We start from the raw sequence: 24,868 nt of genomic DNA, 5'->3' as shown, positions 1-24,868 counted from the left end.
GAGAAACTACAGATCAGTGGTTGGTGGTTTTTGATTTGTTGTTAATTGGTTAAATTTTGTCAACCATTAATGTGGTTAGCACAGACAGTCTTTACTGAAAGTTTCTTTGCTGCTTATGCACAAGTCTGAAGTTAAATAACAAAAAAGTGCTGTTTTTCCTAATGTGAATTTTGCTTTAATTGCTGTGTTTAGGGATGTGAGACTTGGGAGAAATGGGGTAGAAGAAATAAAGCATCACCCTTTCTTCAAGAGTGACCAGTGGAACTGGGACAACATTCGAGAGAGTAAGTAATTTAGCTTTAAAGTTCTATTTTTATTCATTATTTATTCATTATTTGCAATAGTAGAAATGAAAACAAAACCAACTTTAGGCTGTATAAATTAAGTATTTTCTATTTACCAAGAATCTAGCTCAAACTTCTGTATTTATCATTTGTATTATAAAACCTCTTATCAGTAAGGGTTAGTAAATACACATTTTCTTGCTGGAATTATCCTCACTTTTATTATGCATTTAATGTATCTATTTCTGGTTTGAATGACAGAACTGTATGTTTCAGAATTCTAGGTAAAAAAAAATTACATGTTAACTTCTGTTTCTTTGTGGCTTTTGATGTTTTGATTTGGTTTTTTGGTGTTTGGGGTTTTTTTTTGGTGTTTTTTTGGGTTTGGTTTGGGGATTTTTCAGTCTTCTGGTAGTTAAGACAGTAGTTTGGCAGCAGTCTTGTCAGTTTTACTGCTTTTCGTTTAAGGCATTTTGAACTTGATAGGTTTAGAAAGAAAAATGAGTATGCCAGTTCAGATTAGGAGCTTGATCATAACTTCTAAAGTGATATATTTACTAAAGTTTCTTAAAATGTTGAGTGTATTTAATATTGTATTCATTAATGTGATTACCTTAGCAAATGCATTTTGTGCCTTAGATAATACGTGCATTAGGCAACCAATGTAAAAATAGATTTCTCTAGAAAAAATTGTTCACAGTAGTATTTACAGATCAACTGCATGGTTAATACATACTCAACTCTCAGGACACCTTTATAGTATAGTCTTTTTGACATTATAAAGATACCTGTATATAGCAAGTGGCTGAATCTTGGAGTGAAGTTGATCTTTTCTCTCCTGTCATAGCTGCTGCTCCTGTTGTTCCTGAGCTTAGCAGTGATATAGATAGCAGTAATTTTGATGACATTGAGGACGACAAGGGAGATGTGGAAACCTTTCCGATCCCCAAAGCCTTCGTGGGAAACCAGCTGCCTTTTATAGGATTTACCTACTATAGAGACAATTTGTATGTGATACTTTAATATGCATTTGTAGAAATAGACCTGCAGATTTTTCTTATATCCTATTCTTTGTTTCACTCTAGATACATAGTTTATTCATTGAATTATATTCCTGTTCAATTGTGGAGATACAAAATGCAGAGTTGAAGCAGAAGATATTTGCTACTATTTTGATTATTTTTATAAACGAGTAAACACAGTTATTTTTTATGCACAAAATTATATTGTTTCTTAAAGTCTTTTAGGCTTAAGATCCTAATACATATGTAATTTAGTTCTAAAATGGCTCTTTATTAGTAGCTTTAGTAAAAAGTTTACACGAGATAATACTGTGCTAGGACTCCACTTGAATAGTTAAGAAATAGCTGTCTTAATTAAAAAATTATGCTATGGATTTGAAAACATGTGATATATTTCACTTAAGAAAAGATTCAAATCAGAAAGATGCACTCACAATGAGATAAAACAAGCTTCTTTCTGAGCACAGCGTTGGACAAATTAAGACTTGAGAGAACTGATTAAAATGAGTTGATTGGCAAGGCTTCCAGAGTTGTTCAAAACTTGAATAAGAGCTGGAGGGATTTGTTTTTGTTTTTGACAGGTTGCTAAGTGACTCTTCTCAGTCTTGCAGAGAAAATGAATCTGTGCAATCTAGTAAAAATGAGGTTAGTCCTTTTTTTTGTAAGTATTGATGGTATGATGTTTGTTAAGGCTGTTAAGAAATGATGAAGTCTAAAATACATTTTCCAAGAAATTATTTTTTGGAGGGGGGGGAGGGGGGTGTTTGTCTTTTAGTGATTCTCAATAAAAATGATATTTTCTATTTACAGGACAGCAAGGAGGTAAGTACATTATTTGAATTTTGAAAGGAATAAAAAAGTTATATAAAAAAATAATTTATATGCGTGTGAAGTAGCTTAAATGTTTATTCACTGGTTGTGTTTTGAAACAGTTATACTCAAGTATTAAGGTACTATAGTATAAAGGTATATGAATACAGATTTTCTTCTCACATTCTTTTGGCATCTCGGATTTGTTTGGAAAACAAACATGTAAGGCTTTGTTTGCCACGAACAGCATCGCTCTTGAGAGCATTGTGAATTCTGGCTCCACACTTGCCTGAGTGATTCATAACTGATTTGTTCAGAGTTAGGAAAGGTAAATCGTCACCTGCAGTGACAAAGAAATGTTTAAATCGTGCTCTCAGTTGAAGTAAGTGTATGGAGAATGTTTATTGGGTTTTTGAAGATTGATAATTGAATTTAAATTTGCAGATAACAGGAGAATGCTATGGAATTTTCATGTAGTTACGTCATTATGTTACTTAAAGTTTTGTATTATTCAAATGTAGATAGTGTATTGTTAACATTTCTTAAAATTAAAACTCCTTTTCAAAATTTAAAAAATAAGTAAAGGAAATGAATATATTGACCAGCATAAATTTAAATGCAAATGTTTACTAGACTCCATTTCTTCCTGTCATTGCTGAACAGATGAATAGTTTTAGAGTTAGAAACACACAGTGTGACATCTGTGATACTTGCTTTATGTTGTGATAGAAAACGATTTTTTTTTTTTTTTTAGAAAATTTGGGATTTGCCTTCTGTCAGTTTTTCTCACTCATTTTCTCAAACGATGAATCTCTGGTTTTGATGTCCCTTTCAGTGTCCCTGTTCTGGGACTCTTCTAATTGTAACAATTGTAAAGTGTTTAGAAAACCATGTTTTACATTTCATGCTTGGGGTTAGGGGAGAAGGGGGAATGGAGGAAAATAAATGCACTTGAAAGCTGAAGACATGAGACGAATCCAAAATTAATTATTTATAACTTATTTCGTAAATATCTGGGTACTTGACTCAGAATTTTTTAAATATTTTGATAAGTAAACCAAAGCATTCCTAAGCCTGAAAAGTGTTTGTTCGCTTTTGTATGTATTAGAGTAAGAAATTGTTCCTTATGCGAGGTCATTGAATATGCTTAGTAATAGTCGCTGAATATTGTCCAGTTTGGTCATGTGCCCCCCTTTTTGTTTTGTAATTTCATTTAGAAAAGACTATCCCCAGAATTCTGCTGCAGTGCAAAGTGTCTGTCTACAGAGAAGGAGTACAGCAAAGGGCCAGTAACAATATTCTTTGCAGTGGAAATTTTATGACTGACAATCTGTGACACATAATTCTGTGATGGTTAGACTTCATGCAGCATGCATCACATTTTGTTGCTATGGATCTGTATCTTTAAAAACATCAGGATTAGTACCTTGTAAAGATATAAGATTGAATTTTCCTCATGTTCCCTTTTTCTTGTTGTTTAATTGAATTGCACTCATTTTATGTGATAATATTTTTATATGTGGGCCGTGCTTTTTTTGACATTTTGCACAGTTTCAGAAAAAGCTAAACAAGCTGGAAGAACAGCTCACTAATGAATTACAAGCCAAAGATGAACTAGAACAGAAGTACAGGTGAGACTGTTTTGACGTGTTTGGTGTGTTTATAAAGAATTTTTATTACACCTTTTGTTTTTGAATGCTTGAAAGCATTTTAATCCATCTGGGGATTCCTGATCCTGCAAGCAGACCTCACTGTGAATTGCTGGATAATTCTTCCTACTCCTGTGACTACTGTTCTATTCTATTTTTTTCGCCTGAATGCTCCATAAGAATCTTTCTATTGTTTGAATGATTTCCCCAGTCCTTGAAGTTTCATGTGATTGCTGAAAATAGAGTATCTTACTTAAAATTAATGAGATAGATCCAAACATTCTGGTTTCTGTATAATCAGCAGGGTTTAAAAATACTTTTCAAATTTCTTCAGGTCTACTAATACTCGTTTAGAGAAGATAGTGAAAGAACTAGATGAAGAGGTAAGTCTGTAGTTATCTCTTATTGCAATTAGAACTTTAGTATTTGTGTGTGGCTTTTATCCTTAGGAAACAGCAAATTACTTCTGAGTAGCTGCTATAAATACACAAGCAATAAGTAATACTGATTGATTTCTTGATATTCACAAGCATGAAATTGTTGTCACTGCTTAAATATTTTCATTATGATTTTTGTACTACAGCTGTACACCTATTTCCAGAATTCTTTTTTCACTGTGTTTTATTAATTTGGTGGACAGTGTGATATAAATATCCCATATAAGATTCTAAAAAGTGAAGATGTGAGAGCAGTGTTGCTAGAAGAGGAACGCCATTCTTTGCATTGTTCAGTGTCAGTAAAAGGACGCTATTTCTTCCCCAGCTTTGCACCTTAGTGCTACTACAAATTTATCATATCTGTAGTGGATGTGTACAATTTAATGTATCATTCATCCAGGCACAAGTCAAGACCTTACATTACATCTATGTTTCTGTGCCTCTGGATTGGCTGCTAGGCAGGTTTGCCAGATTTCATCAAATCCAAATGATCAGGCAGTCTTGAAATTGTAGAAAAATTATGGCTATAGTTGTCCTGGGCTGTGTTTTTAGCGGGCAAATAGCCTGTGTCTTTCTCCATTACTAACTAAACTGAGCTGTCTTTTTTGTCATGTAAAGAATGCCTCTCTCCTGAATGCAGTTAGTGATGTTTATTTCTTAAATGTATCCAGATAACTTCAAGGAAGAATGTAGAGTCTGCAGTCAGACAGTTGGAAAGGGAGAAGGCTCTTCTTCAGCATAAAAATACAGAATACCAGCGAAAAGCAGAACATGAAGCAGATAAGAAGCGCAATTTGGAGAACGAGGGTATGTTGAACCATGCTTGAAGGGTTGTGCATTGATGTGGATTTTTAAGAGATAAAAGAATTATAGTTCAAATGGAAACTTTTTCATGAGAGTGATTTACAATGTTGAATTTTGTTCTAGTCAACAGTTTGAAAGACCAGCTTGAAGATTTGAAAAAGAGGAATCAGAACTCTCAAATATCCAATGAGAAAATCAATCAACTACAAAGACAGGCATGCCAAATTTATACTTGTGTATTTTAAAATAATAGCTGTTTGAAGTACAGATTTTGTTAGTAGAGAACTGAAATGTGTAATGGAGTTTTAAATGCTGTTCATTCTTGTCATATTTTGGTGTTCAAATTTTGTAATCATAAAATATACTCCTTTTATGTCATTAATTCATAAAATATAGTATTCTGTAGTATCAATGGTAGTTACTGTATTTTAATTGTTTCTGAAGTATGTTTTTATTGTCTTTAGTTGGATGAAGCCAATTCTTTGCTGCGGTCAGAGTCTGATACTGCAGCCAGGTTAAGGAAGAACCAGACAGAAAGCACGAAGCAAATCCAGCAGCTGGAAACTAATAATAGAGAACTACAAGATAAGAACTGCCTGCTAGAGAATGCGAAACTCAAACTGGAGAAGGACTTTCTCAATCTTCAGTCAGCTCTAGAATCAGAACGGAGAGACCGAAGTCATGGATCAGAGATTATCAGTGATTTACAAGGTATTCCTGCAAATCTCAGGAAGATACGCCTTTTTTCTTGTTTCAGAAATAAAAAAAAGGTTTGGTGATGTTACTTGAGCTTCAGATTGTGACTAGATCAGTGTGCTGTTCTATACAATGTTACGTAAGTGTGGACACCCATTTAAGAGAAAATTTGTAATAACATTTATAAAATGTTATTGATAATTTTTAAAATCACCCCAAAGGGAGTGACTTAATGTCAGAATTAGAAGCTCTTATGTTTGAAAAATTGTATCTCTAATCTAAACTGTATCTCACAGTAGGTAAGTGCATTCTTTTTTCACACCCTGCCCAGACTCATTGATGTTTCGGTCATTTTTAGGTCGAATATCTAGCCTCGAAGAAGAAGTAAAAAATGGAAAGAGTGCATTAGCCAAACTGGAAACGGAGAAGAGACAGTTGCAGGAAAAGCTTACAGATTTAGAAAAGGTAGGAGCACTTGTAAGCGAACGTTGGTGTTACATTCTTATGGAATCTTGCAATTTGCGCTTTTATTACTTGAGACATGGAAATAAAAATATTCAAAATTAAGCCTTGTTTTCACTTTTTATTCTTTACCTTTGATTTTTTTTTTAATTGTTTTTGCAATTTGAGAAGTAGGGGAAAAAAGACACCATTTCCCTTATAATCGTAATACGTTATACTTCTAATGTGTAAAAACATATATTTCAGTGTATAGCTTAACAGTGCAACGTTTTATCTGTTGGGCATTTTTTAAATTCTCAATAATGCCAAAACCAAAAAAGCTTTTGCTACTTTCTTTTTTTTTTTCTGACAAATTTATCATTGAAACAAAAGTATTGAAAAAGTCCTCCATAAACTCAGTCTCTGAGCTACTCTTATTACAGAACGTTCGTTGTTAAAGCAATAATTCTGTAATTGCAGCTGGGTACAACTGTGGATGCTGTGCATTTTTTGAGCACTTTGCCATCCATAGAAAAACATTTGTAGAAAGGAGTTCTCAGCTCCTTAGAGACTGAGCTCTTTTCTTGGCATACATCCAAGCAGCATGTAAGTGTGGTCCAGATTTTTGTCTTTAACCTGATCTCTGTATTTAATGTTTTATTTTAATATAATTTTTTCTTTAACAGGAAAAGAGCAACATGGAAATAGATATGACATATAAATTCAAAGTTATGCAGCAGAACCTCGAACAAGAAGAAGCTGAGCATAAAGCCACAAAAGCACGATTAGCAGACAAAAATAAGATCTATGAATCTATAGAAGAAGCAAAATCTGAAGCCATGAAGGGTATGTTTTTTACATCGCAGTTGGACTTAGGTGTAAATGATGCAAAGTAGATAATACAATCTTTTGATGCTAGTGAAAGCCTAAGTGTAGGCTTTTTCTCTTGATTCCCTTACTCTTTTAAATACAGTTAGTATGGTAAAACTCAGTTGTAGCCCCTTTGTTAGCCCCTTTGCTAGGTTAAAGACACACTGGTTTAGTCTCAGAGTGAAACATTCTGTTTCACACTCCACTAATTCATTTTCTGTGCTAGTGCGTGCTGAATTAATTTTTCTTAAATTTATATCACTAAAACTGCTTGAAACATTTTTGTTTCAAGTTTATCAGTGTTCTTAATCAGCATACTCACACTTTTTTGTGTCTTCCTAAATAAATGTCAGCAACATAATGATTTAAATATGTAGACTAGATAGGGGTAGTGACCGTGCATATTGTGGTGCATCTCATGACAATTGGAATCCCTTGGAGAAAGGGATAATTACCAAACAAGTCCAGAAGATGGGTCTTACTTTTGAATTAAATGGGTTATGTTTCTTGCGGTTACTTAAAATGGTAACTACAGATCCTGTCCTTCCAACAGCAGAGAATTCACAAAAACTGTGAGCATGCAGATGTTCAAAAGAAGCAAAAATGATTCGGTGATACTGGCTGAATCACTTGCAAGATCAGCTTCCTGAACAGCTTTCAAATTATCGTAGTCAAAGCAATACTTCAGTAGATTTAGATGGATTATTTAAAAAATCCACCCTTTTATCCATCCCAGATTTGCTGCTGTTAAACTGGAAGTTATCTTGGAAGTCAAAGGCAGGAAGTGGCTATCGGACAGGAGTGCTTGCAAAAGCGTCCTGTGGGCGTGGGTTTACTGTGAAAATTTTAATCACTTTGCAGCAATATTTCTCCCCAGTGTTAAAAGGATAAACGTGTTGATTACTGTTACTATGGTCCTTCTCCCTCTGCTCTCCAAAATCTGCTGGTTTACACTGACTAACATATTAAATCTCTTGCTTCACAGAAATGGAGAAGAAACTTTTGGAAGAGAGAGTTTTGAAGCAAAAAGTAGAAAATCGGTTGTTAGAAGCTGAAAAGCAGTGCTCCATGTTGGACTGTGATCTCAAACAATCGCAACAGAAAATCAATGAGCTCCTTAGGCAAAAGGATATACTAAACGAAGATGTAAGGAACACTGACAAAAGCAGTCTTGAGCCAGTATTTCAGTATCCTAATATTTTCCTTGTTATAGCTGTATTTAGGAGTATTTGTGAATGAAAATGGCAGAAACTTTTTACTTCTCTGTATTGGGAGCTTTAAAAAGTCTGCAGAGTGTGGTTTTATGTTTCTGAAATATTTCAGTGTTATTAATCTAAAAAAGGTTTTCTTCTTGAATGTAAAATGCTGTGGGATTGACATGGAAAAACTATCTTATTTATTGTGTGCTAATGCCTTTACTCAGGAAACAGCTTTGACTTATCAAAAGATGTGAGCATGTTGTACAAAAATGTAGAGGAAGTCAATAAAAGAAACTGTTTAAATGTTGCTTTCCTGTGTAGGTCTGTAAAGTTCACAGGTTTCTGTTTATTTTTCAGGTAAAAAACTTGACATTAAAAATAGAGCAGGAAACACAAAAGCGCTGTCTCACTCAAAATGACCTCAAGATGCAAACGCAGCAAGTCAACACCTTGAAAATGTCAGAGAAGCAGTTAAAACAAGAGAATAACCATCTTCAGGAAATCAAATTAAGTCTGGAAAAGCAAAATAATGAACTCCGCAAGTATGCAGTTGCTCTACATTTTTCAGTAATGTTACTGATTTGTAATTGTTTTGGGGCAAAAGCTGAGGGCAGTATTAATTCTAAAAATATGCTGCACAAAATATGCTCTTCTGCAGTCCAAAACTTAATTGTTGTTTAACAGAAATTACAGTGACTCTACTTGAGATTTGCCCCAGTGACTCAGCAAAGTATAGATTTGTTGGAAGGGATGTTTGTTGTCCTGAAAATCTTAAAAAAACCCAAGCTTTAAACACAGGAGTGTGAGGACTTCAGAGAAACACTTCTTTAACAGAAAGTCTAGGTACTGGGTTTTTTAAATGATGTACGACACTAGTGAAGAGGAACGTTTCTGGCATTTAGTTCAGGAAAGCTTATTAGAGTTGGAGATGAACCCTAATACACAGCTGTGAAGCATAACTATTGAAATATCTAGTACTAGAGATGTTTAAATACATCTGATGGACCTGCAAATAGGACTTGTTCTTCAAGGTCTTACAAGAAATATTTGCACCTGATAATAAATATTTTTTTAATTTATTGAGCAACCTGATCTAATGGAAGGTGTCCGTGACAGAGGGGTTGGAACTTGATCATCTTAAGGTCCCTTCCAACCCAAACTGTTCTGTGATTGTGTGATATTATGATTATATATATATATACTATATAAATATATATTTATATGTATATAAAATCCCTGTGAATGAAAAGCCAAGTATAGCACATATATCAGATGAATCTTATCCTTAACTCCTTTATGACTTTTGATAAACATCTCCTTGTGCCTTATCTTTTCTTTCAGCAAGATGCAGCAGAATATGTGATGGTTGCTGTAATGTGAAAAACCGCAGAAATATTTTCTGCTACATTACTGTCCTTTGTTACAGGACTGACTTGTTTTAGTAAGAGATGGATTCCAGAAGTGATGCGTATTGAAGAATACAGACATGTTTTCACAGATTAAGCTCTAGCAAATAAGAGACCAAAGCAATGTCAGATCAGTGACATTTTGCACAGAAATAAGATTCAGTCGGTGTCTGTTTGCTTTGTCAGTGTCTCTGACTGGTTAAGCTATGTGACACTGTAGTAATTACTGTGTTAACAGTATTAAACTAACTTATTAGTGCAGTGTTCTCAGCTGTGCAAATGAAAAAGGGAGCTGGTATGCAGAGGAAGCCTCAGGTTTAACAACTGAAGATCTTAAGAATGTTAAAGCTGTCTTCTCTATTTATTGGTTTGGGATACCTTCATATCTTTTATTTTGAAGTATGCTCTTCCTTCCTAGGGAACGTCAGGATGCAGACGGACAAATGAAAGAGCTTCAAGACCAACTGGAAGCTGAACAGTATTTCTCGGTATGTTTTATGCTTATTTTTATACTAATCTATGTACTAAGTTCAATGTTAACTTTTTTTCTTTGTCCTCAGACATCAGGTGTTTCACATCCCTAACCTAAAGCTAATTCTTTTTCTTGTGTCTGTCTTCAGTCTTGTCTGTATCCTTGTCATCACTCCTTGATCACTGGGTAGTATGAAAGAGCTCATATTAAGAAATATCCCAGCTTGGTAAGGGAGTCCCAAACACATTTCACAGGGAGGGAAGAGTCAAACAGCTCATTCTTCCACAGTGTGAATAATTTTCTGCATGTTTCAAGCCTTTTGCATTCATCATCCATTCTATTCTCCATGCAAGAGAAGAACTGTATTCTCTGAATCACATGGTGTGACAAAACTTGTGCATTTAAGTCTTGGAAGGGAGTTTTTGCATTACAGCCAGACTTCGTAGAGATCAATTGGGAGTTCTTGCTTTATTGTGGTAAGGTACAACAGAATAAATGGGTATTTTACATACCCATTTATTCTGTTACAGTACTAGCATAAGGAGGTTAATTTATATTAACGATGCACAGCCAGTCACATTGCAGGTAGAGGACGAACGGCTTGTCTCAGAATTAAAGTTAAGATTTTACTGTGATGCTAAGGTCAGTGAGGGGGAAGACTTTTTGAAGTTTCAGTAGGTGAAAAAGTTGTGCACATTAAAGGAGAGGAAGGGAGAATTGAGGTCATTTGGCTGCTGTGGATGGGCCAGAGAGGGACAGTCTGTCTTAAAATCCCTGCGGGAAGTCCACTTGGTGTTGTCTGTGAGACTACCTGTATTCAGTCATTTGAACATACAGAGCAATACATTTTTTGTTTCATTTCCTTTAGGGCTCTGTGTATTCATTTAATTTTTCTTTAAATACTTTTCCAGTCTGTTTTTCCTTTCTTCTAACTGTCATCTTCTTTTCAGGGATTTTTATGGTTCAAGTCTAAATTTAACATACCTACCTATGTCAGACAAAGATTTAAAATACTAAAGAAAAATAATGGTTTTCCTTGCTTCTGATACTTCTGAATTTCTATCAAATAGTGATTTTCACATTTAAAGTCCCCTTAACAGTATTTTTACAAGCGTATAAAATGTATATCATATATATATTCATTCACAAGTACATAAGGTTGACAAAAAAGTGAAATAACTGAAATATTTGTGACTTATGATGACTTTCAGTTAAAGTTAGTGGAGGCATTGCACAATGACACTCTTAATTGAGTGTATGATTAAAGAATTGCATACAATTTCATTTTATGTCATTTTTTGTGTACCTTCAAACTAGAATGTGCAAGTCACATCCTCTTCTTTCCAACTTTAAATTCTAGACTCTGTATAAGACGCAAGTTCGAGAACTTAAAGAAGAATGTGAGGAAAAGACCAAACTTTGTAAAGAAATGCAGCAAAAGATACAGGAGTTACAAGACGAGAGGTAGGTTCTACTAGTTGTACCACTAATACGTAAAAGATTAGGGTAGCATTTCATTGTTGTCTTCCCGCCCCATAACCTGCCATATAAGTTAATAATACATATCAATAATTTGCAGAGACTCCTTGGCTGCTCAGCTAGAGATTACTTTGACAAAAGCAGATTCAGAGCAACTTGCACGTTCCATTGCTGAAGAACAGTACTCTGATTTGGAAAAAGAGAAGATTATGAAAGAGCTGGAGATTAAAGAGATGATGGCCAGGCATAAACAGGAACTTACTGAGAAAGATGCCACCATAGCCTCTGTGAGTTATATGAATTGTAATTTTAGTAGAGGCTTACATGAGTTTGCATTTTACTTGCAGTTTGAGTTATCCATTACTATTTACCATACTTAAAGGTAAGTGATAAGGAAGTAAATCTGACATTTTTAAAATGTTTATTTTCTATGAAAGAAAGAAAAATATCTCTTACGCTGTTTCTTGCACTGAGCTCTCTGATCATTTGTTCTTCTGTGCCCCTACCCCTCTTACAGCTAGTCCTGTTATCTTTATCCTGGTTTCACTCTAAAGCATTTTCTTCTGTATTGTAGTGCTTTTGTATGCCAAATGAGTTTTTGTTACATGGTTCTGTATGCTTGTTTTGTAGTTGGAGGAAGCAAATAGGACACTAACTAGTGATGTGGCTAATCTTGCTAATGAGAAAGAAGAACTGAACAATAAACTGAAGGAAGGACAAGAACGTATGTATTCTCTGAAATGTAACTTAATTTGAAACCAATTTTGTTCTTTAATAGTACTATTTTCTTTTGAAATGAGCTTTCACAGATTTATTTTTTTATTACCTTGCTGCAGAAATTATAAAGCTAAAAGAAGAAGAAGCAAATGTGGGAAATATTAAAGCACAATTTGAGAAACAGTTGTTGAATGAAAGAACATTGAAAACCCAGGTAAGCAATTATCTAAATGAGCAAAGAGCTAGTATTCATGAATCAAATAACTTTCAGTAGAGATCTTTCCATGGTAAACTATACATCCTGTTAATGCTTTGCTCTTTTTTTCACCCTGAAACAAAATATATTGATTTTTTTTTTTCTTCTACTAAGTAGACTTTCAGTGTAGTGAAACTGCATCCTCATGAGTTACCAGGTGACCTCCTACTCTAGATGCAGTCCACCTACAGTAATCATAATTTAAGTCAGATGAACTCCTATTTTACTGTTTTCCATTTTGATTTATATTCCTCTATAAATTACATAAAACAGTAGATTTCCAATTTTAATCTGGATTGTCTTTTAGAACAAGTGACATTATAATCCAGAGATATATTTTGGAGTTAACTAATGAAAATGGAACAGATTACTTAAATGAATAGAAGTGTTCACAGCTAATGCTTGCTCAAAGTGAAAAAGTCATCATTACTTTCTTTTCAATTTTGACTAATATATTGAATTAAAGCAACTTTGTAGTACAGGACTACAGAGGTCTTGGTTTACAGTTAAAGTATCTGTTCAAGGACAGGAGAAAAGACTTTCTTCGTGATGTAACTCTGTATTTATTAGTGCGGGTTTTGTCCTTTTTTTCTTTCCCATGGGAAGGCTGTGAATAAACTGGCTGAGATCATGAATCGGAAGGGTCCAGTGAAACGTGGAGCTGACACTGATGTACGGCGGAAGGAAAAGGAAAATAGGAAACTGCATATGGAACTGAAGTCTGAACGAGAAAAGTTAACCCAAATGATGATCAAATACCAGAAGGAAATCAATGAAATGCAGGCGGTAAGATCCTTTTGCAAATACAAACACTGATAGCATTTTCTGTAATTCTCATTGAATTGATACAGGCTTTAAGGTAGTGTATACAGCCTCTCTATTCCTGAATTTCCCATGATCAAAAGGAACACGCAGTATCTATATTCATATTGGCTGCATAGTCTCTGAAATTTTCTACTTACATTTTCTCTGAGTAACTATTATGATAATAGGAAATCTTGTGATCTGTTTGCTTGCAGCAAATAGCAGAAGAGAGTCAGATACGGATTGAACTCCAGATGACTCTGGACAGTAAAGACAGTGACATTGAACAGCTTCGTTCACAGCTGCAGTCATTGCACATTGGTCTAGACAACAGCAGCATAGGCAGTGGGCCTGGAGATGCTGAGGCAGATGATGGATTCCCTGGTATGTCACTTTTATTAATATTTCCACATTAATTGGTTTTATATCAGTGTTTTACCATAGAAGCTGAAGTATTAAATTAATGCTCTGATGATTCTGTGGCTTTTCATCTTTATGTGTTTCTACCATCTTATCAATGATTCAGTAGTGATCACTATCCATGTACTAAATCTGTCTGTAATCATAATTCATCTTACATTTATTTAAAGAAATTTATTTAAAGAAATTTCTTTTAAGAAGTCTATTTTACCCTATTAAAACTAAGTAATATTTTTCTACTTTATTGTGATGATTACTTTGCGATTACTGTGTTACATGATGAAATGTAAAACTAATACTCTCTTCTTAGAGATTCTATTTTGACTTTTCTACCTTTTTCCTCCTTTATCCTTTATGTTTAGTCCATATCACTCAGTCCCACACTATGGAATCCATGTCCTTTACCTACCAGCACTCTTCTACCTCTGTCAGTATTGCCACTAAGCCTTCCAGTTCTCGCATGCTTCTCGATTCTGATACTGATTCTGACTCAGAGGAAGAAGCTTTGTCTTGTTCCCACAGCCCTACAGAAGTTGATAGCACAGGTGACATCCCTGAGAACTGTTTGGTTTTGTTCTTACTGTGTACTTTTCTCTGTTTCAAAACTAACGCTATTAATATATTATTTAAACAAGAAACCCAACGTATCAAATCTGGCAGTAAACATGCTGCATTGGCGGTAAACATTGCCATCAATGACATGAAAACGTTTGCATGAGCAAATGATTGGCCTGTTTTCTCTGAATGTTACAGATGCTTACTCCCATTTATAAAACCACTATTTTTATAAAGGCATTGAATAAATGAGGCTTACAGCCTTGTTTTCTAGGTAGCCTCTATCCGGTATCTGCCAATGTCTGTATGACCCTGTAAGATACCAGATACCAGAAAGTTCAGTCCTTGTGTTAAGACTCCCCACCATCTAAATTTACATTATTAATCTTAGAAATTCAGCATTCTGAGCATTACATTATTTTGCCTTAATTTTTGTCTTATTTTTGATTCTTGTATGGAAAGGCAAGCAGAGTTTACTCTCATACATAAAGCTTATAATGAAGTGATATGGCTCTGGTAAAACAGCTTTGTATTACTAATGGGTACTCATTTTGTATGACAACACATACACCCTGTTAACACTAAACAGAAGTATTGATCAATGTCAGAGGTGTGGGGTTTTTAATTACATTCACATTTCTGTATTTCAGTTGAGGTTCCTTTAAAGTCTTGAATACCTTTCCACTGATGGCAAAACTTGTTTGGGGATATTGCCATTGCTTCATCAATCTAGAGTAAAGAATAATGCATTTCCTCTGTTTTCATTATTCTCTGTTTTTTGCTATTTTCTCATAAAAGAAAATTAAGTACATACATAAGTTTTGAGTTGTTAGCTGCTGTTGTGGTATCTGCATGGGTTTGTTCTAAAGAAAAAATCGTATCTAAGGACTTTTTGCTGACATAATTACAACAGCTTTGAGATACAGTGGTTGTGTTTTCTTGCGTTTTTTCCCTCCTAGTGCTTATAAGCATGTACCGTGAAAATGTGGGGATATTCTGCATTTCTCTGATCCGTTAGTATAGAATGGACACCAGGAATGAAGAAGTGTAATCAGAAATTTATTTTGTTCAATTCGTGCCATAGGATTAGAGATTACAGAGAAAGGGAAAAGATTAATGTATTTGGTTTTCACACCATTAACAAACTATACATGCTTCTTGGATGGGGGCAGAGGATTTTTTTTGCATCAGCATTCTGCTTGCCACAATTTAAAGTGGCAGGTGTGAAGCAAAGTACACATTATAGAATTACTTCATTTATAGTAGCTTGGTATGTATATTAAAATGTGCCTTCAACAGGAAATACTTACAGGGGAATAAACTTTGAAGACAGTGCATGTCTGAATAAATAACTGCTTCAAGTCTCATTAGACAAAATAAGGATTCTGTGAATATCTAATGACTATCTGTTGCACTCTGTTAAACATGGGCAGGAGCCTGCAAATGCCCTCTGATGAGAAAGAAAATGGCTTTTGCAATTCTGGAGCATGTTTATGCTCCTTACATGGTTTTGTTTGTTAAGGCTTCAGAATTTTTTGACTTGGAGGTTCCTCAGCAGCAGTAGAAATTATCTGCTAGGCTGGGAAACTCATTTGAAAAATATTATCGTAAATGAGTGGTTCCTCTTAATAAAACATAGGGGAAAGAAATGCCTGTATTAGGTGCAGCTCTAAAAATAGGGCCCAAGGCTATGCGATACTGTGTATTACCAAGCACTAGGAAAGTGTGATCCTGATGAGCTTTTGGTTACCACTGAAATGCGTATGACAGACAACAGCTGAGCTGTTAATACTGTTGATAAATGCAATGTGACTAATGTGCCAGTGTGATATAAAATACTGCAAGTGTGTGAAAGGGCAGTTGAGCTTAGGCAATGTATAAGGATTGGCCAAAGATGACTTCTTTTGGATGAGATAGCCTAGGAGAGTTAAAAAAAAAAAAGAAATTTGCAGAGCAAAAGATATGAATTAGAATAGTAAACTCCTGAAATTTTACCTGGCATATAGAGGATATAAATTATTTGTTGTGGTAGTTTGCCCTTTTATGTCTTGACCTGGATGTTGTGTGGTCTGTACTAATGTCTTCAGATGCTATTTTAAAAGGCAATGTTTGATAGACATAAGCATTTTAAGTCTTGAAAAAATTACTAAAGGGAATGTGTATGCTGCAATTGCAAGTTTGCTCTCCCCCTTCTTCCTCATGCCTACTACTTCTTTGTGATTGCATCATTGCTTATTGGTTGTATTCAGGAATACTCGATTTAACTTGTTCCAGAACAGTTACTGTGATAAACTTTGTAAGTTTGTTGTTTTAAATAGTTCATGTTCTCATGTTTGCTTTGTTGCTTTCTTACTGATCTTCAATAACTATTTTAAATGCCCAGTAGTCTCTAAAATAATGTTGTGTGAATATTTATGTTCTTCAATATATACTTTTTTTCAGAATCAAGATTGGAAGGCTGGCTATCGCTGCCGGTTAGAAATAACACTAAAAAATTTGGATGGGTTAAAAAGGTAAGAAAACCAGATCTGTGATCTTGTCTCATGTATTGTCTGGATTTAAACATACTGCAGGCTTTCAACACATTAATCTTTCTTTCATACATGTTCTCTCATTACTTAAATACAACTGAAAATATGTCAGCTGATATAGCTACCTCTGGGGAGGAGCATGTTAAGACAACTGTAATAGATTAAACCGCTTCTTTGTCCAGTCAGATGTGAGAACAGCCATTCATGATCTACAAATGTTTGTAGATTCAGGCACCAGCACTCCCAGCAGTAATACATAGCTGGAATTCAGCAAAGTCTGGAAGCAAATGCCCATGACAGATTCTTTATTTAGGAGATAAAAATAACAACTACTTGTCTGCCTTGTGCAGCCTTCACTCATCTGCTGCTTTTGAGTAATCTCCTTGATGGTTCTTTGCCCAAAGAATAACATATATATTTTCATACCAGTTCATGTGCTTCTCAGTCAGACTCTTAATCTGGGACAAAACTGAGGAAATAGGAGGGCTTATAGGTAACTAGCTTTCTTATGAAACTTACTATCAATGGTGCTAGATGTAACAGTGATCCTTGTGAATATGATCCCCATTAGTTATGAACTACACATGTAAAACAGGTATCATGACAATTACTCTCACTATCAGTCCAATTGAAAATTAATCAAATAGAAATGAAAAGCTTTCATCTTACTGTGTTCCAGACTTTAATTTTTATCTCTTCATAGATAACTTAAATCTGTTTAAATATCAGTTAATCTGATAACATAAATTGATTTATCAGGTAATCAGGATTTTGTTTGTTTTGCAATTAATTTATTGGTAAATATAGCCTTAGCATACAGTTCTGTTGTCTATTTAGCTACTATTTTATAAAGCTGTAGAAAAATATTGCCATGACAGCTGTGGTAATTACTGTGACATCTTTGACATCTGTGGTGAGCTGGATTAAAATGTGTGTTTTCTCCTTTTCTGTTTCCTAACAGTATGTAATTGTAAGCAGTAAGAAGATCCTGTTCTATGACAGTGAACAAGATAAGGAACAATCTAATCCTTATATGGTATTAGATATAGAGTAAGTATTACCATATGAGATTCCTTCTGATTTGTAGGTGAACTTTGTCTGAGAGACTTTGGCAAAAGGCCTTTTGAGTTCCAGCCTGGGAGCACAGTGTCAAATGGGATGTACTTGTGTAATCTGACTGCAGAGCTGGGACCTCAGGATCCGTTGTGATGAATTGTGCTTGCTGTAAGTAGTGGTGCAGCAGAAGTGGGGTGCTGAGTCTGATACATGGTGCTGCACTGAGCTCTCATGTAACTGAACTGCTTCCACAAGCTCAGCTAGGTGTACCTCACTGAAATGTTGTAGCAAAAAACATGAAGAAGACTGTAGCAGACAGGCTATAATTCTCAGTGTTTGAACATTCTTACTTACAGCGTGTCCTTACAGGTGGGTTGTATTAATTTATTTTCTTACTAAGTGCAAAATGTGGAGAGGTTGGAGCATGGGAAGAGGATTGTTAGAAAGCCACCACCAAGCATTAACAGTCACATGATGCTGGGTTTTCAGTGCTTTTAACTTACTTTTTTTAATCTGAAAAATATAGCTGGATACTTGTGACTTCTTTTTATTTAGGGTTTGGGGAAGTTCATGTGTAGGATGGAAAGATAAGGCTTCAATCAAGTGATTAGAAATTTGACCTGACAAATCTATAATGGCTCAAAGTCTTAATGTGGTTTGTTGTATCCTAACTTAAATCTTTCAAATTAGATTTCTTATTTTGGTAACAATTTTTGTCCTATTGAAATAATTTCCTGTAGCAAACTCTTCCATGTCCGACCAGTCACTCAGACTGATGTGTACAGAGCAGATTCCAAGGAAATTCCTAGGATATTCCAGGTATTTAAATTAATGTTTTTAACACGGTAAAAAAACAATCTCACACGTTGTAAAAAAATATTTTCAGAACTTTGTCTAATTAAATATTTACTAAAAATTGATGGAAACAAAAAGATTATGATGCAGTTTTTCAATCTTTATACTTACGTAATGACTATGAATTTACATTTATCATCTAGGAGTACTGAGATTATTTTGCTTTGATTCTAGATTCTATATGCTAATGAAGGAGAGAGCAAAAAGGAACAGGAATTTCCTGTGGAGCCCATGGGAGAGAAGTCAAATTACATTTGTCACAAAGGACATGAGTTTATACCTACTCTTTATCACTTTCCAACTAATTGTGAAGCTTGTATGAAGCCACTGTGGCATATGTTTAAACCTCCTCCTGCTCTAGAATGTCGCCGTTGCCATATCAAATGTCACAAAGATCACATGGATAAAAAAGAAGAGATTATAGCACCTTGCAAAGGTAAGTGGCAAGTGTTTGAATACACACATAGTTGCTGGAGTCATAAGGTGTTCTAATAGATGAAAGGATTCTAGTAATGACACCAACTAAGCATAAATAGGTAGGGGTTTTTTTATTAGTACATAGCCATCAGAACCTTTCTAAGGGTGTCTACATGAGGATCAGCCTATTGCTGTGAGTTAATGGCATGTGGCCAATGTACATACATGCCCACTGTGTTGTCAGCCTTGTGCAGTAAAGCATGATAGATTGAAGACTGCTCACAATACGAGTTGTGCTGCATTGCTGTGTGAAACAATAGTGTTAGTGCATGTTATGAAATAGATAACATTCAATGAAGTTTACTGTGACTCACATTACTTGTTTTCTTGGGCACCTCTCTTTGTGTTACCCTTCCCTGTTCTCTTCCATGTGAGTGTGTATCTTCCATAGTATGAAGTTGTTAGCCCCCGAATGTAAGGGGGCACTGTCAGCAGCCGGGAAACTTAAGGTTTGGCAAAATTGTTTAGCTTTTAATTTCTCTGCTTGATTCTCATTGTGTTGGCCGTGGTAGAACGTAATCTGTCAACTAATTTTTGATGCTGGGACATGTTTAGAATAATAACAGTATTTTTATTTTAAAAATTCTTACTGCAGTGTACTATGATATTTCAACGGCAAAGAATCTGCTACTGTTAGCTAACTCTACAGAAGAACAGCAAAAATGGGTGAGCCGACTGGTGAAAAAAATACCCAAGAAGCCTCCAGCACCAGACCCCTTTGCTCGATCTTCTCCCAGAACTTCCATGAAGGTACAGCCAAACCAGTCCATCAGACGACCAAGTCGACAGCTTCCTCCAAACAAACCAAGGTGACACAAGAGCTGCTATTTCATTTATTGGTTTAAACATCTGACTACAAATAATGTCAATCTGTTGATAAGGATAATTGACCACAAATGTTGTGGACTATTGACACACGTGATCTAACATGTCATCTTCTATAAACCTCAGTTAAGTTAGGAGAGCACCATGTTTGTTCCCTTCTTTAAAGGACTTTGCATTACCTGTTAATTAATCCTTCCATACTGATAATGTATTCCATTGCTCCTACATGTAATAGGTAGAACTTGTAGCATCCTACAAGTCTCTGGCTTAACAGTTCTTGTGAACTGGCAGGGAAAATGGGGTTTATCTAGGCAAGAGTCAGGGAGAGGGGCATGAAGGTTAAGAAAAGAAAATTAAAAAGAAAATAAGGCTTGACAATATTAGAGTTGGCCATTGCTGTAGCTTACTGGAAGTTGAGCAGTGAAGTTAGGTGCTTGTGGTTCTAATGAACCTTAGAGAGAATTGAGTGCCTTCAAAAAAGCAATCTAGACAGCCTTGCATGCAGCAAAGACTACATGTCTTTTGTTTCTTATTGCTTGGTTTGGAGGCATGTGTTTGAATTCCTGCCCTGCTCTTAGGTTAGACACCTGATTGCAGATTTGTCTGTTATTGTGTGTTTTCATCTGACCAAATCTGTATATCTCTGCATCTGACTTCATTTACAGTTCATGTTTAGGAAGAGTTGGTTTTAGGTTTCCCATCCTCTTAGTGTAAAAAAGGAGCATGCAGCATGTTTCTGGATGTCTACAGTGAAAATCTAGTTCAGATGAATCTCACGTTTGCGTCTCTGCCCACATGGGATGTACATTGTGGAGCCCATTGCTGCAGTGAAAGTCATTTGTCTGAGCTTCATTTGTGCTTCTTGAAAGAGAGCAGGAAGATTGGACAGGGGGCAGGGGGAAATCATCATTTGTGAAGTAGCTGGAGCACTCACCAAAGGGTTGAGAGTTGGTTTCAATCCCTTACTCAGCCTAGGACTTATGCTGATGTTTCATCATTCCTAAAAGAATAGTCTTACCAAGTTCCTCTGATTTGGGGCAAAAAAATGTCCATACAAAACCTAGAAATCTATTACTGGATCAGTTTTAAGGGGCAAAACCCTACAGTGTATTGTGGAAGTGACAGCATTCTGCAGGTAGTGCTCATGTGATTGCACAGCAGAATTTTGGGGGGGGGGGGCAGTTTTTTCACCACCCAGAGCACTTGCTGATACTTGGTTATATCAGTGCCCAGTTGTTGACAGCCTGTGTTTGGTCTGACTTCTTTTGTTTGATGCAGTATTCCAGCAGCAGTGGGCATTCCAGCAAAGGCTTAACATTTCTCTCCAGTGAAGTAGTTTGGCAGTGGCTAGGCAGTTTTGCTGCCTTGCTCCTGTGACTAGACTGCCACCAGTACCTAAACTGGCTGGTTGAAAACAGGGTTGGGTGAGTCACCAGGGTTCCAGTAGAGAACACAGGGGAAGTGTGCTCTTACTGGGATGCTGCTGTTGTGCCTTATGCCATGAAGAGTTAGATCTTAAAACAGTACTGGTATTTTAATGTATGGAAATGCATAGCAAAATGACTCAAACTCTTTCACTTTCTTCCTAACCTCCATATAGTCTAGTTTTTGGTGATTTACTATACATATTTAGAAGAAAGTCAGATCTCATAATTTGGATTTTAAATGCTTAGGTATTATTGTAACTATGAAGGTAAAAAAATGTTTTAATCACTACTCTTTATGGACCAATTGAAGAGGTTTTTTGTGCAAAGCTAAGCAGAATATCTATGATAGGATTGAACCATGAATCAAGGAAACATACATGATAGCTTGGGAACAAGTAGAAAGTTGACAAGTTGACATAGAAATGGTGTATTATAAATTCTGATTCTTTTTCCACAGCTAATTTTGGATGTTCTAAAAATAATCTTTCTAACACCGTTCTTTCAATCTTCATGACCTCTTTTACGCAATGCTGTCATAACACAATATTTACTTTCACCATTCTTTTTAGTTGTGGTCCTCCTCTACTACAAATTGGTCTTGAATGGGATTTTTTTAACTATGTATTTTGTAATGGTGGGAAAAGGAGGAGGATGGATATTTTGGTGTGTAACCCATTTTATTTTTGCAGTTAAACTTTCCAAGTGAGCTTTGCAAATCTAACAGATGGAAAAGTGTAGTTCTGTGAGGTCATGTCACCTGTCATCTTAATAATGCAGGTTGCTCCAACCAGTGGAAATTTGTATGGATTTAAACACTTTTAATTAGAAACCACATCCTTGTATTACTATAATTGCTATGGCAAATTTATATCTGACTGGTGCTACTATGGGGCTTTCGTGCAAGGACTTACTGTATGGAATAATAATTTTCTGTTACAAACTTCATTAGGAATTAGTTAAATCTGGGGACTGAGTGGCTGGGCAGGAGCTGGAGGTGAGCCAGCAGTGGGCCCTGGCAGCAAGGAAGGCTCTGGGACTGCATCAAGAGGAGCACAGCCAGCTGACTGAGGGAGGAGATTATGCCTCTCTGTTTACTCCTTAGTCTGCAGTAAGATACTGCCTCTGCATTTGGGCCCCCAAGTTCAGCCAGTGATTGACAAACTGGGAAGGTCCAGCGGAGGCCACCAGGATGGTCAGAGCAGAGGCTTGAGGGAGCTGGGCTTATTCAACCTGGATGAAGGACAGCTCCAAGGGGGTATCAGAGCAGCCTGCCCCCATCCCTGCAGGAAAGGTATCCAGGAAACAGAGCTGGGCTCTTCAGTGCTGTATGGTGGGAGGGGGAGAGATGAGGGGCTTGGTTCACCCAAGACAGATTCCAACTGGATAAAAGGAGAAGCCAACACAGAACCCAGGAAGAGAGGCAGGCTGGTGAGGCTGGATGGGCTCCATCTCTGGAGGCTTTCAGTACCTGACAGAACAAAGCTTTGGGTAGTCTGGGCTGGCCTTGTGGCCGACCCTGCTTTGAGCAGGAGGTTGGGCTAGAGGCCTCTAGAAGTCCCTTGCATCCTGCATCATCCTGCAAGTGCTGTCCCTGCTAGGAATTCTACACAGTGATTGTTTCTCCAAGGTTTTCACAGCTGTTATTCTTCATGATGATTTAAGAAAGGGCAAACTAGTCCCAGATACAGAGCACATTAGTTTCTGGTTATCCATTCAGTTGGATTGTGCCAAAAGGTTTATGCCAAATTAAAAAAAAAAAAAAAATCAACTTTAATACATTGTAATGCCTAATAAATTCTTAAAGTGTTTTATAAATGACAGTGACCATAGTTCATATAACAAATGAATATTGAGCCTTTTCGGGTTTATAGCACGTTTAAAATTGTAAAATCTTTAAAACCTGAAACCCCCCCAAATCCATTTTGTTTAAAGCATCTGATTATTGTTAACATCGTACCATGTTGCAGTTAAACACACTGAATGCTGTCTGCTCTGTTAGGGTAAGATTTCTGTCTCTGCCTCCTATGGCTGACGTATAATCCTGCTTTAAAACCCATTGAGGTCACTGGAGGAATGATTTGACCAAGTTTCCTTTCTTGTAGCTGTAGCAATTGAGAAGTTTGTACTTAACGTACTTGTCTAACATCATTCGTAACAACAGAAAGATGAATGCTTCTAGACACCGATTCATCCTCTCCCAAAATAAATGCCTATAATACGTAAAATGACTCATTTGCTGACAAGGTTTGACTTGCTGGCTTGCTTTGTTCTAGAGTGACCATAGAAGGAGCACAGGCAGTGATGCCTAGAAAACTAGTTGATAGCTTGTCTGGTTTTGGCATTGCTTAGCTTTAAATAGTGAGCTATGTTTTATAGGGTAATCCCACTGTATTTCGGATACAATAAAATCCTACAGTATCTCTTTGTAAATTCAGATGATGCTGGTTTATTTGATAATGTAAATCTTGGTCTCTTCATAACATTGGTACTGAAATTTTGGGGGAACTAAACCCAGTATGGTAAGTGTTCTATAGAATTGAATGATTTGTGAGATAAATTCCCAATTAATACAACATTCCTGGCTTACATGAACACTGACTGACTCTTGATAGTCCATGATAGGTGAAGGAAGGAACCCACCTACCTTAAGTCTTTTACTTAAGCAGGTTTAGTGGTAACAAATGGAATTTTGAAGTCTTTTACAGAAGTGTGACCCACATTAAACATCAAACCCTCCTGTTGCAGATTACTTGATCTGGCATTTAAGGACTGGGATTGGTCATTTGATGATGTTGATGATATTGATGGTGATGATGATGACGATGTGTTTGATTTCTGAAGAAGTATAAGGGGTAAATCTAAACAGAGAGGAATGGATTTGTTTGCCTTTGACTACAGCATGCTTATATTGGACTTAGTTTCTCAAAGCAGAGAAAACACAAGATCTCATTTTAATATTTTAAACAGTAAAAATGAGATTGTGTTCATGATGATGATGATGACTTTTTAAAGAAACCATTTTTATTAAAACTTTGACAGTGTTTTTATCTCTCTAATATTAGGTGTTTTTTCAAAATTCATGTCTGCCTGCCTGAAAAATACCCTAAATCTGTTGTCAGAGTAGTTGCTCACCAACAGTACCAGTACTGCCAACCTCTGCAGATAATTCTTGAAGGCTAAAAGGGAGATTGTAGCTGAAACAGAATTGGTATTTGCAAATACTTTTCATTTTTAAGCTTTTAACATAAACTGACTGGTCTACGGCTAGCAGACATGAAGTCAACATTTTGCCTTTGTCCCTGTGTTCTGAAGTGAGTTTGACTTGGCTTTTCTTTGCAGTGCTGTGCTTTTTGGGTACCTAACCATGCATTTGAAA

At 35.9% G+C, this 24,868-nt stretch overlaps 1 protein-coding gene across 3 annotated transcripts in view; it reads left to right on the top strand.

Annotated features, from left to right (window-relative positions):
• Positions 1-24,868, top strand: part of ROCK2 (Rho associated coiled-coil containing protein kinase 2) — a 102,408-nt gene that overhangs the window by 74,734 nt on the left and 2,806 nt on the right. The window contains exons 8-33 of one of the 3 annotated variants that reach the window (XM_061460808.1): positions 193-284; positions 1,132-1,291; positions 1,888-1,951; positions 3,668-3,747; positions 4,100-4,148; positions 4,874-5,009; positions 5,130-5,221; positions 5,471-5,717; positions 6,061-6,167; positions 6,830-6,989; positions 7,999-8,159; positions 8,570-8,754; positions 10,037-10,106; positions 11,451-11,554; positions 11,670-11,856; positions 12,200-12,293; positions 12,406-12,500; positions 13,149-13,328; positions 13,562-13,730; positions 14,129-14,311; positions 16,764-16,834; positions 17,814-17,902; positions 18,649-18,727; positions 18,938-19,199; positions 19,836-20,049; positions 24,238-24,344. In XM_061460808.1, coding sequence (XP_061316792.1) covers positions 193-284; positions 1,132-1,291; positions 1,888-1,951; positions 3,668-3,747; positions 4,100-4,148; positions 4,874-5,009; positions 5,130-5,221; positions 5,471-5,717; positions 6,061-6,167; positions 6,830-6,989; positions 7,999-8,159; positions 8,570-8,754; positions 10,037-10,106; positions 11,451-11,554; positions 11,670-11,856; positions 12,200-12,293; positions 12,406-12,500; positions 13,149-13,328; positions 13,562-13,730; positions 14,129-14,311; positions 16,764-16,834; positions 17,814-17,902; positions 18,649-18,727; positions 18,938-19,199; positions 19,836-20,049; positions 24,238-24,331 — 3,424 coding nt within the window. In that variant the 3' untranslated portion in view covers positions 24,332-24,344. The remainder of the gene's footprint in view (positions 1-192; positions 285-1,131; positions 1,292-1,887; positions 1,952-3,667; positions 3,748-4,099; positions 4,149-4,873; positions 5,010-5,129; positions 5,222-5,470; positions 5,718-6,060; positions 6,168-6,829; positions 6,990-7,998; positions 8,160-8,569; positions 8,755-10,036; positions 10,107-11,450; positions 11,555-11,669; positions 11,857-12,199; positions 12,294-12,405; positions 12,501-13,148; positions 13,329-13,561; positions 13,731-14,128; positions 14,312-16,763; positions 16,835-17,813; positions 17,903-18,648; positions 18,728-18,937; positions 19,200-19,835; positions 20,050-24,237; positions 24,345-24,868) is intronic. The other 2 variants (XM_061460810.1, XM_061460811.1) reach the window with 2 other exon arrangements.

This window comes from Pezoporus flaviventris, unplaced genomic scaffold (assembly GCF_033815535.1).
Source record: "Pezoporus flaviventris isolate CSIRO_AGI_PZ_B2104156 unplaced genomic scaffold, CSIRO_AGI_Pfla_v1 ptg000031l, whole genome shotgun sequence".
Lineage (NCBI taxonomy): Eukaryota > Metazoa > Chordata > Aves > Psittaciformes > Psittacidae > Pezoporus > Pezoporus flaviventris.
Note: the sequence above shows the minus strand (reverse complement) of the source record. Positions and strands in the feature narration are given on the sequence as shown.